Consider the following 13,485-nt stretch of genomic DNA (forward strand, 5'->3'; position numbering starts at 1 on the left):
GTCCAGATCGTACTTTCTATTTTTTTTAGATGTATCAGCCTCATTAGAATCCCCTTCATTTGCCGATTTTCGCTTTGAACTTGAAGTTGATGAAGTTTCTGCGCTTGCCGTAGTAAAATATGTTGATATATTTTGTTGCATTGACATAGTTTCGTGCTCCCTGCTTAAACAGTTGTCCGACAAGAGTCTAGAAGGATCAATACCTATCAATACATTATACCCCCCGGTACCGTTAATTGAAAAACTCGACAGAACCAATGAAAAATATCCCCGTTATAACATATAACGAGAAATCGATATTGAAAGTACAATAACTGCGATCAATACATGATACTGGGCCACCCGGAGTTATTTGTTCTATTTTTAAAACATGTTACTGTGCATGAGGTGAGGACCTGTACAAACCAGTTCAAATTCATGGAATCCCGGATGACGTAATTGAATCTGATTGGCTAAGACAGAAAAGTGATGAAGGGATTTTCCACTTTCTATTTTAGACATGCCAAGAATTTTTTGTTACTAGTCCGTCGGGCATACTGGGTTATAAGTTTTGGTTGCCCGAGACTTAAATGTCTAGTCCCGGGCGTCGGGCTAGTGGATTTTTTAACCCCTGCCTGACTACTCCAAGTACATAGACAAACCACACCAACCACAAATACCTGACTACTATGAGTAAATAGACAAACCACACCAACCACAAATACCTGACTACTCCGAGTAAATAAAGAAACCACACCAACCCCAAACACCTGACTATTCTGAGTAAATAGACAAACCACACCAACCACAAATACCTGACTACTCCGAGTAAATAGACAAACCACACCAACCACAAACACCTGACTACTCCGAGTAAATAGACAAACCACACCAACCACAAACACCTGACTATTCTGAGTAAATAGACAAACCACACCAACCACAAATACCTGACTACTCCGAGTAAATAGACAAACCACACCAACCACAAACACCTGACTACTCCGAGTAAATAAAGAAACCACACCAACCACAAATACCTGACTACTTCGAGTAAATAGACAAACCACACCAACCACAAACACCTGACTATTCTGAGTAAATAAACAAACAAATTCAACAACTAACAAGACATGGTCTGGGTACAGGCACAACATGTTAAACCATATTTTCTATGCACAGTCCACCTATCTAGACCATTCAGCATTGGTAATAAAAGTAAAACTCTAATAAATAAACCTGCAAAGTTCAACCACCATAGGTTTGTATTGGAACTGATGCTGATATCATTATACTGATTCAACATTTCATCAAAATTCTGTTTTTAATCAGATAGTTTAAATGGGAAAATATGCTTGAAGGGGTTCTCTTAATTCCTTTTTAATCATATTATTGTTCTAAATCTGAAAATATAACTTTTTTTCATTTTTCTTTAAAAAATTATTTTATTTTAATAAATAATTATTTAGAATCTACACAAAATCATGTTGTTAATCATACAGGATTATTGAAAAAATATTTGTAATAATTATATAAAGTTGGGTCTCATTTTACTCATATTATTGTTCTGAATCAGAAAATAAAACTTTTTTACAAGTTTATTAAAAAAATTATTTTATTAGAATGAAAGATTATACTGAATCTACACTAAATCCTGTTGTTAATCAGACAGTTTTAATGAATAAATATTTGTAAGAATTATATAAAGTGGGGTCTCATTTTACTTGTTTTGTTCTACTGAATCCTTTGATATAATTATTTTACACATTTCTTGAAAAAAATATTTTTTTAAGATATCATGTTTAATGTAAGTTTTGACATTTCACAACAAAACATATTTATTTATTGTTTATGTAGAATATAAATACAAGTGTGACTGCTCATTGTATTCAGTTTTGACCACTGATTCATGTGATATATATTTTGTTTATATTTATTACACAACATTGTCCAGTTTATCAGACAAGTTTTGATGTCAGTTGTATTATTCCAGATAGATGGACGGACAGCATTAATGTGGGCTGCCATGTTAGGACACCTGGAGATCTGTAGACTCCTCATTGATACAGGATGTAAGATCGACATCACATCAGTATGTTATCTACTTAGTCTGATCACATTACTATTAATCTACACAAAATCATGTTAATTAAACATGTTAATGAACAAATATTTGTAATAATTATATAAAGTTGGGTCTCATTTTACTCATATTATTGTTCTGAATCAGAAAATAAAACTTTTTTACAAGTTTATTAAAAAAATTTTTTTTATTAAAATGAATGATTATACTGAATCTACACTAATTCGTGTTGTTAATCAGACAGTTTTAATGAACAAATATTTGTAATAATCATATAAAGTGGGGTCTCATTTTGCTTGTTTTGTTCTACTGAATCCATTGATATAATTATTTTACACATTTCTTGAAAAAAATTTTTTTTTAAGATATCAGGTTTTATGGAAGTTTTGACATTTCACAACAAAACATGTTTATTTATTGTTTATATAGAATATAAATACAAGTGTGACTGGTCATTGTATTCAGTTTTGACCACTGATTCATGTGATATATATTTTGTTAATATTTATTACACAACATTGTCCAGTTTATCAGACAAGTTTTGATGTCAGTTGTATTATTCCAGGAGGATGGATGGACAGCATTAATGTTGGCTGCCGTGAGAGGACACCTGGAGGTCTGTCGTCTCCTCATTGATTCAGGATGTAAGATCGACATCACATCAACAGTATGTTATCTACTTAGTCTGATCACATTACTATAAATCTACACAAAATCATGTTGTTAATTAGACAGGTTTAATGAACAAATATTTGTAAGAATTATATAAAGTGGGGTCTCATTTTGCTTGTTTTGTTCTACTGAATCCATTGATATAATTATTTCACTCATTTCTTGAAAAAAATATTTTTTTAAGATATCAGGTTTAATGGAAGTTTTGACATTTCACAACAAAACATGTTTATCTATTGTTTATATAGAATATAAATACAAGTGTGACTGGTCATTTTATTCAGTTTTGACCACTGATTCATGTGATATATATTTAGTTTATATTTATTACACAACATTGTCCAGTTTATCAGACAAGTTTTGATGTCAGTTGTATTATTCCAGGTGTATGGTGGAGAGACAGCATTAATGATGATTGCCGAGGGAGGACACCTGGAGATCTGTAGACTCCTCATTGATTCAGGATGTAAGATCGACATCACAACAGTATGTTATCTACTTAGTCTGATCACATTACTATTAATCTACACAAAATCATGTTGTTAATTAGACAGGTTTAATTTATTATTATTTGTAATAATTATATCAAGTGGGGTCTCATTTTACTCGTTTTATTGTTCTGAATCAGAAAATATTACTCCTTTTCATGTTTCTTTAAAAAAAATATTTTATTAAAATGAACAATAATACTGAATCTACATCTATCAGACAATGTTTTGAAGTCAGTTGTAGGATATGTTGTATATTATTGATATTGACAACAAAGTATTGTACATTATAGTTACATGTTATTTGGTTATATTATAGAGAGATGGATACACAGCTTTACATTGGGCTGCTAGGAAGGGACATCTACAGACCACAAGATGTCTGGTAGAACAAGGAGGTGCAAGTCCCTTGGTTACAACACATGAGGTAATATTTTATAGTATATGCCCAGTGTTCAATTAATTTATGGATCACTTTACTGATGATGTGTAAAATTTGTTTGGTACAATGTTTGTATTGTTATAGATGTTAATCAAGATAAAAAACATAAGTGATATTTCTGGCAAATTTGAGTTAAGATTTTATGGACCTGTCTAGATGCATATAGATTCTACCACTGTCTCGAGTGTAATGCGATATTTATCCACTCGAGACAGTTAAATGTTCAAATTTAAAACATGAGGCTTCAAGCCTCGTGTTTTAAATATTTAGAATTTAACTGTCGATGCTACGAGTATGAGCATACTGGTGCAGTAATGTGATTTTGACATTCTTTTTTTTTCTAAAAAGGGCACTAACTTTTAAGTTATATCAAAATGACAAAATGACCTAAATTAGGTGAAAAAATTTCCGAATCGGAGTATGATGACATTAATTCTTGTGAACTGCGGCTATTTGGGCTAGATTGCTTGAGTTAACATGTCAGTCTAATACAAAGTTGAGAATAATAGTGTAATTGTAAGATTATGCATTTAATATTTGCCACTGGACATTAAGCAGCAATCAACACAGAGATACTAATTTACATGAATAATTTTTATTCCCTGCTTAACACGGAGCATACAAGTTATATATTACCTCTTTTTCTGTCATATAGTTAGGTCACTTTTTATACCCCCGCTTTAAAAAAGGGGGTGTATACTGTTTTACCTCTGTCTGTCCGTCCGTCAGTCAGTCAGTCCGTCCCACGAAACTTTCGTCACATTTCTCTCAGGAACTACACATCCACCCTTTCTGTAATTTGGTATCAACATTTATATATGTCAGCTATACCGTGTGATGCGTTTTCAGATTCATCACTCGACAACTTCCTGTTTACCGAACACTTGTATGATTTTACACATGATAGCCAAGTTGAAAATTTTCGTCACATTTTTCTCAGGAACTACACATCCACCCTTTCTGTTATTTGGTATCAACATTTATATATGTCAGCTATACTGTGTGATGCGTTTTCAGATTCATCACTCGACAACTTCCTGTTTACCGAACACTTGTATGATTTTACACATGATGGCCAAGTTGAAAATTTTCGTCACATTTTTCTCAGGAACTACAATACAAGGATTTCTATGTCAGCTATACCGCGTAATGCGTTTTCAGATTCATCACTCGACAAATTCCTGTTTACCGAACACTTGTATGATTTTACACATGATAGCCAAGTTGAAAATTTTCGTCACATTTTTCTCAGGAACTACACATCCACCCTTTCTGTAATTTGGTATCAACATTTATATATGTCAGCTATACTGTGTGATGCGTTTTCAGATTCATCACTCGACAACTTCCTGTTTCTCGAACACTTGTATGATTTTACACATGATAGCCAAGTTGAAAATTTTCGTCACATTTTTCTCAGGAACTACACATCCACCCTTTCTGTAATTTCGTATCAACATTTATATATGTCAGCTATACCGTGTGATGCGTTTTCAGATTCATCACTCGACAACTTCCTGTTTACCGAACACTTGTATGATTTTACACATGATAGCCAAGTTGAAAATTTTCGTCACATTTTTCTGAGGAGCTACAATACAAGGATTTCTGAAATTTGGTTTCAGGATTTATATAAGTCAGCTATACTGTGTGATGCGTTTTCAGATTCATCACTTATAACTTCCTGTTTACCAAACACTTGCATATTTTCACACTATTAATACTATCCACTTGCGGCGGGGGTATCATCAGTGAGCAGTAGCTCGCACTTTCACTTGTTTTCTCAGCAACTCTAAGTTGCAGCTTATTGAAACATGATAAATAAAATACCACTCAGATGTTACTGGTATGAAGTGGTAATCAGAGCTGAGGGGGTCACATGATAAATAAAATACCACTCTGCTGTTACTGGTATGAAGTGGTGATCAGAGCTGAGGGGGTCACATGATAAATAAACTACCACTCTGCTGTTACTGGTATGAAGTGGTGATCAGAGATGAGGGGGTCACATGATAAATAAAATACCACTCAGATGTTACTGGTATGAAGTGGTAATCAGAGCTGAGGGGGTCACATGATAAATAAAATACCACTCAGATGTTACTGGTATAAATGTACTGTAAGATAAGTGTTATAAAAGAGATCAATTGATATATATGTCTCACTGATTTCAGGGTGAAACTCCATATGATCTGGCAGCAGCAAAACTGAAGTTTGATCCAGGATACAAAGAAGTAGTGGAATACTTGCAGGTACATATGTAATAAATTCTTACTTTTAAACGGAATAACCTGAAATCAATATTTATTGATGTACCATACATAACATTAGAAGATGTGGTATGATTGTCAATGAGACAACTCGTCACAGGAGACCAAATGACACAGAAATTAACAACTATAGATCACTGTACAACCTTCAACAATGAGCAAACCCATGCCACATTGTTAGGATATGGACATTTAAAACAACAATGTCACTTGGTGCATTCACGATTTTTTTTTCAAAATATCAAAGTGTAAAGAGTTATTACACCAAATAAATCCAAAAGGAGGACACTGAAAGCAAATGTTTTTTTTTTTCATTTTTAGTCCTGTAAATTTTTCAAATTAAAAATAAACTCTTACAGTTGACTTGGATTTGCTACAAAGTTTAATGTATTCTTCGGACTCGCATCTAACTAAAATTGTTAAACCAAACTGGAGAATTAAACAAAATAACGCCATACTGATATCAAGCCTGCCTTTCAATAATTTTAACCGGATTTTTGTGACAAAAAGGTCAGTTATTGATTTGGGGATGTACAACGGGCGGGCGGCAATCAAATGATGTCCGTGCATTAACTCATGAACCGTTCAACCAAAGCTTTTAAATGTTGTTACTGAAAACTAAATGAAGGTCAAGTTCAATAATGGCGATTTTGACTTTTACTGTTCAGGAGTTATGGTTCTTAAGATTGAAAAATGGAGTTTCCAGTCGTGTCCATGCATTTACTCATGAACTGTTCTACCAAAGCTTCCCAAATTTTAATATGTTGTTACCGATGACAAAATGGAGGTCAAGTTCAATAATGACGATTTTGACTTTTACCGTTCAGGAGTTATGGTTCTTGAAAGATTGAAAAATGGTGTTTCCAGTCGTGTCCGTGCATTTTCTCATAAACCATTCAACCACAGCTTTTGAAATTTTTATATGTTGTTACTGATGACAAAATAGAGGTCAAGTTCAATAATGACGATTTGACTTTTACCGTTCAGGAGTTATGGTTCTTGAAAGATCGTTAAATGGCGTTTCCATTCACGTTGTTGCATTTACTAATGAACCATTCAATCTAAGCTTTTCAAATTTTAATATGTTGATACTGACTACAAAATGGAGGTCAAATTTGATATTGACAATTTTCACTTTCAGCATTCATCAGTTATGGTTCTTGTGATATTGCCAGGACACAAATAAATGTTAATAAATCAGGTTTGCTGTCGTTGTGACAGCCTCTTGTTTTTTTGTTGGCTTGAGTAAAAAACACTTAACACTGTCTAATGGATAAATGGGTTTTCTTAAGGGTAATGGTACTAAACACTGTCTAATGGATAAATGGGTTTTCTTGCGGGAAGTAGCACTAAACACTATCTACTGAATAAATGGGGTTTCTTACTGGTATTGGTACTAAACACTGTGTACTGGATACATGGGGTTTCTTACAGGTAGTGTTACTAAACACTGTGTACTGGATAAATGTGTTTTCTTACGGGTAGTGGTACTAAACACTGTGTACTGGATAAATGGGGTTTCTTACGGGTAGTGGTACTAAACACTGTGTACTGGATATATGGGGTTTCTTACAGGCATTGTTACTAAACACTGTCTACTGGATAAATGGGATTTCCTATGGGTAGTGGTACTAAACACTGTGTACTGGATAAATGGGGTTTCTTACGTGCAGTGGTACTAAACACTGTGTACTGGATAAATGGGGTTTTTTACAAGTAATATTACTAAACACTGTACTGGATAAATGGGGTTACTTACAGGCAGTGTTACTAAACACTGTCTACTGGATAAATGGGGTTTCTTACGTGCAGTGGAACTAAACACTATGTACTGGATAAATGGGGTTTTTTAAAAGTAGTATTACTAAACACTGTGTACTGGATAAATGGGGTTTCTTATGGGTAGTGTTACTAAACACTGTCTACTGGATAAATGGGGTTTCTTACGTGCAGTGGAACTAAACACTATGTACTGGATAAATGGGGTTTTTTAAAAGTAGTATTACTAAACACTGTGTACTGGATAAATGGGATTTCTTACAGGCAGTGTTACTAAACACTGTCTACTGGATAAATGGGGTTTCCTATGGGTAGTGTTACTAAACACTGTCTACTGGATAAATGGGGTTTCTTACGTGCAGTGGTACTAAACACTGTCTCCTGGATAAATGGGGTTTCTTACAGGTAGTGGTACTAAACACTGTGTACTGGATAAATGGGGTTTCTTACAGGTAGTGGTACTGAACACTGTGTACTGGATAAATGGGGTTTCTTACGTGCAGTGTTACTAAACACTGTCTACTTGATAAATGGGGTTTCTTACAGGTAGTGTTACTAAACACTGTGTACTGAATAAATGGGGTTTCTTACGGGTAGTGTTACTAAACACTGTGTACTGGATAAATGGGATTTCTTACAGGCAGTGTTACTAAACACTGTCTACTGGATAAATGGGGTTTCCTATGGGTAGTGGTACTAAACACTGTCTACTGGATAAATGGGGTTTCTTACGGGTAGTGGTACTAAACACTGTCTACTGGATAAATGGTGTTTTTACAAGTAGTGTTACTAAACACTGTGTACTGGATAAATGGGGTTTCTTACAGGCAGTGGTACTAAACACTGTGTACTTGATAAATGGGGTTTCTTACAGGCAGTGTTACTAAACACTTTCTACTGGATAAATGGGGTTTCCTACTGGTAGTGGTACTAAACACTGTCTACTGGATAAATGGGGTTTCTTACGGGTAGTGGTACTAAATACTGTGTACTGGATAAATGGGGTTTCTTACGTGCCGTGGTACTAAACACTGTCTACTGGATAAATGGGGTTTCCTACTGGTAGTGGTACTAAACACTGTCTACTGGATAAATGGGGTTTCTTACGGGTAGTGGTACTAAATACTGTCTACTGGATAAATGGGGTTTCTTACGGGTAGTGGTACTAAACACTGTGTACTGGATAAATGGGGTTTCTTACAGGCAGTGTTACTAAACACTGTCTACTTGATAAATGGGGTTTCTTACAGGTAGTGTTACTAAACACTGTGTACTGAATAAATGGGGTTTCTTACGGGTAGTGTTACTAAACACTGTGTACTGGATAAATGGGATTTCTTATGGGTAGTGGTACTAAATACTGTCTACTGGATAAATGGGGTTTCTTACGGGTAGTGGTACTAAACACTGTGTACTGGATAAATGGGGTTTCTTACAGGCAGTGTTACTAAACACTGTCTACTTGATAAATGGGGTTTCTTACAGGTAGTGTTACTAAACACTGTGTACTGAATAAATGGGGTTTCTTACGGGTAGTGTTACTAAACACTGTGTACTGGATAAATGGGATTTCTTACAGGCAGTGTTACTAAACACTGTCTACTGGATAAATGGGGTTTCCTATGGGTAGTGGTACTAAACACTGTCTACTGGATAAATGGGGTTTCTTACGGGTAGTGGTACTAAACACTGTCTACTGGATAAATGGTGTTTTTACAAGTAGTGTTACTAAACACTGTGTACTGGATAAATGGGGTTTCTTACAGGCAGTGGTACTAAACACTGTGTACTTGATAAATGGGGTTTCTTACAGGCAGTGTTACTAAACACTTTCTACTGGATAAATGGGGTTTCTAACAGGTAGTGGTACTAAACACTGTGTACTGGATAAATGGGGTTTCTTACGTGCAGTGGTACTAAACACTGTCTACTGGATAAATGGGGTTTCCTACTGGTAGTGGTACTAAACACTGTCTACTGGATAAATGGGGTTTCTTACGGGTAGTGGTACTAAACACTGTCAACTGGATAAATAGTGTTTTTACAAGTAGTGTTACTAAACACTGTGTACTGGATCAATGGGGTTTCTTACGGGCAGTGGTACTAAACACTGTGTACTGGATAAATGGGGTTTCTTACAGGCAGTGTTACTAAACACTGTCTACTGGATGAATGGGGTTTCTAACAGGTAGTGGTACTAAACACTGTGTACTGGATAAATGGGGTTTCTTACGTGCAGTGGTACTAAACACTGTCTACTGGATAAATGGGGTTTCTTACTGCATGTTCTGGTAGTGGTACTAAATACTGTGTACTGGATAAATGGGGTTTCTTACGGGTAGTGGTACTATACACTGTCTACTGAATAAATGTTTTTTTTACGGGTAGTGGTACTAAAATCTGTGTACCGAAAATGGGGTTTCTTACCGGTAGTGTTACTAAACACTGTCTACTGGATACATGGGGTTTCTTACAGGTAGTTGTACTAAGCACTGTCTACTGAATAAATGGGGTTTCTTACTCGGAGTGGTACTAAACACTGTCTACTGGATAAATGGGGTTTCTACCAGCAGTGGTACTAAACACTGTCTACTGGACAAATGGGGTTTCTTACGGGTAGTGGTACTAAACACTGTGTACTGGATAAATGGTTTTTTTTACGGGTAATGGTACTAAACACTGTGTACTGGATAAATGAGGTTTCTTACGGGCAGTGTTACTAAACACTGTCTACTGGATAAATGGGGTTTCTTACAGGTAGTGGTACTAAGCACTGTCTACTGGATAAATGGGGTTTCTTACTCGGAGTGGTACTAAACACTGTATACTGGATAAATGGGGTTTCTAACAGGTAGTGGTACTAAACACTGTCTACTGGATAAATTGGGATTCTTGCTGCATGTACTGGTAGTGGTACTAAACACTGTGTACTGGATAAATGAGGTTTCTTACGGGTAGTGGTACTTTACACTGTCTACTGAATAAATGGGGTTTCTTACGGGTAGTGGTACTAAAATCTGTGTTCCGGATAAATGGGGTTTCTTACGGGTAGTGTTACTAAACACTGTCTACTGGATAAATGGGGTTTCTTACAGGTAGTGGTACTAAGCACTGTCTACTGGATAAATGGGGTTTCTTACTCGGAGTGGTACTAAACACTGTATACTGGATAAATGGGGTTTCTAACAGGTAGTGGTACTAAACACTGTCTACTGGATAAATTGGGATTCTTGCTGCATGTACTGGTAGTGGTACTAAACACTGTGTACTGGATAAATGAGGTTTCTTACGGGTAGTGGTACTTAACACTGTCTAATGGATAAATGGGTTTTCTTAAGGGTAATGGTACTAAACACTGTCTAATGGATAAGTGGGTTTTCTTGCGGGAAGTAGCACTAAACACTATCTACTGAATAAATGGGGTTTCTTACTGGTATTGGTACTAAACACTGTGTACTGGATACATGGGGTTTCTTACAGGTAGTGTTACTAAACAACTGTGTACTGGATAAATGGGTTTTCTTACGGGTAGTGGTACTAAACACTGTGTACTAAATAAATGGGGTTTCTTACGGGTAGTGGTACTAAACACTGTGTACTGGATATATGGGGTTTCTTACAGGCATTGTTACTAAACACTGTCTACTGGATAAATGGGATTTCCTATGGGTAGTGGTACTAAACACTGTGTACTGGATAAATGGGGTTTCTTACGTGCAGTGGTACTAAACACTGTGTACTGGATAAATGGGGTTTTTTACAAGTAACATTACTAAACACTGTACTGGATAAATGGGGTTACTTACAGGCAGTGTTACTAAACACTGTCTACTGGATAAATGGGGTTTCTTATGTGCAGTGGAACTAAACACTATGTACTGGATAAATGGGGTTTTTTAAAAGTAGTATTACTAAACACTGTGTACTGGATAAATGGGGTTTCTTATGGGTAGTGTTACTAAACACTGTCTACTGGATAAATGGGGTGTCTTACAGGCAGTGTTACTAAACACAGTGTACTGGATAAATAGGGTTTCTTACGTGCAGTGGTACTAAACACTGTCTCCTGGATAAATGGGGTTTCTTACAGGTAGTGGTACTAAACACTGTGTACTGGATAAATGGGGTTTCTTACAGGTAGTGGTACTGAACACTGTGTACTGGATAAATGGGGTTTCTTACGTGCAGTGTTACTAAACACTGTCTACTGGATAAATGGGGTTTCTTACAGGTAGTGGTACTTAACACTGTGTACTAGATAAATGGGGTTTCTTATGGGTAGTGGTACTAAATACTGTCTACTGGATAAATGGGGTTTCTTAAGGGTAGTGGTACTAAACACTGTGTACTGGATAAATGGGGTTTCTTACAGGCAGTGTTACTAAACACTGTCTACTTGATAAATGGGGTTTCTTACAGGTAGTGTTACTAAACACTGTGTACTGAATAAATGGGGTTTCTTACGGGTAGTGTTACTAAACACTGTGTACTGGATAAATGGGATTTCTTACAGGCAGTGTTACTAAACACTGTCTACTGGATAAATGGGGTTTCCTATGGGTAGTGGTACTAAACACTGTCTACTGGATAAATGGGGTTTCTTACGGGTAGTGGTACTAAACACTGTCTACTGGATAAATGGTGTTTTTACAAGTAGTGTTACTAAACACTGTGTACTGGATAAATGGGGTTTCTTACAGGCAGTGGTACTAAACACTGTGTACTTGATAAATGGGGTTTCTTACAGGCAGTGTTACTAAACACTTTCTATTGGATAAATGGGGTTTCTAACAGGTAGTGGTACTAAACACTGTGTACTGGATAAATGGGGTTTCTTACGTGCAGTGGTACTAAACACTGTCTACTGGATAAATGGGGTTTCCTACTGGTAGTGGTACTAAACACTGTGTACTGGATAAATGGGGTTTCTTACAGGTAGTGGTACTAAACACTGTCTACTTGATAAAATGGGTTTCCTACTGGTAGTGGTACTAAACACTGTCTACTGGATAAATAGGGTTTCTTACGGGTAGTGGTACTAAACACTGTCAACTGGATAAATGGGGTTTCTTACAGGTAGTGGTACTAAACACTGTGTACTGGATAAATGGGGTTTCTTACAGGTAGTGGTACTAAACACTGTCTCCTGGATAAATGGGGTTTCCTACTGGTAGTGGTACTAAACACTGTCTACTGGATAAATGGGGTTTCTTACGGGTAGTGGTACTAAACACTGTCAACTGGATAAATGGTGTTTTTACAAGTAGTGTTACTAAACACTGTGTACTGGATCAATGGGGTTTCTTACGGGCAGTGGTACTAAACACTGTGTACTGGATAAATGGGGTTTCTTACAGGCAGTGTTACTAAACAATGTCTACTGGATGAATGGGGTTTCTAACAGGTAGTGGTACTAAACACTGTGTACTGGATAAATGGGGTTTCTTACGTGCAGTGGTACTAAACACTGTCTACTGGATAAATGGGGTTTCTTACTGCATGTTCTGGTAGTGGTACTAAATACTGTGTACTGGATAAATGGGGTTTCTTACGGGTAGTGGTACTATACACTGTCTACTGAATAAATGTTTTTTTTACGGGTAGTGGTACTAAAATCTGTGTACCGAAAATGGGGTTTCTTACCGGTAGTGTTACTAAACACTGTCTACTGGATACATGGGGTTTCTTACAGGTAGTTGTACTAAGCACTGTCTACTGAATAAATGGGGTTTCTTACTCGGAGTGGTACTAAACACTGTCTACTGGATAAAT

The 13,485-nt window shown here is 36.2% G+C and overlaps 1 protein-coding gene across 1 annotated transcript in view; it reads left to right on the forward strand.

Annotated features, from left to right (window-relative positions):
- The window catches only part of LOC134691355 (uncharacterized), a 244,754-nt gene that overhangs the window by 167,894 nt on the left and 63,375 nt on the right, over positions 1–13,485 (forward strand). The window contains exons 8-12 of the mRNA XM_063551839.1: positions 1,973–2,071; positions 2,628–2,729; positions 3,119–3,220; positions 3,542–3,649; positions 5,839–5,916. Coding sequence (XP_063407909.1) covers positions 1,973–2,071; positions 2,628–2,729; positions 3,119–3,220; positions 3,542–3,649; positions 5,839–5,916 — 489 coding nt within the window. The remainder of the gene's footprint in view (positions 1–1,972; positions 2,072–2,627; positions 2,730–3,118; positions 3,221–3,541; positions 3,650–5,838; positions 5,917–13,485) is intronic.

This window comes from Mytilus trossulus, chromosome 11 (assembly GCF_036588685.1).
Source record: "Mytilus trossulus isolate FHL-02 chromosome 11, PNRI_Mtr1.1.1.hap1, whole genome shotgun sequence".
Taxonomy (NCBI): Eukaryota; Metazoa; Mollusca; class Bivalvia; order Mytilida; family Mytilidae; genus Mytilus; species Mytilus trossulus.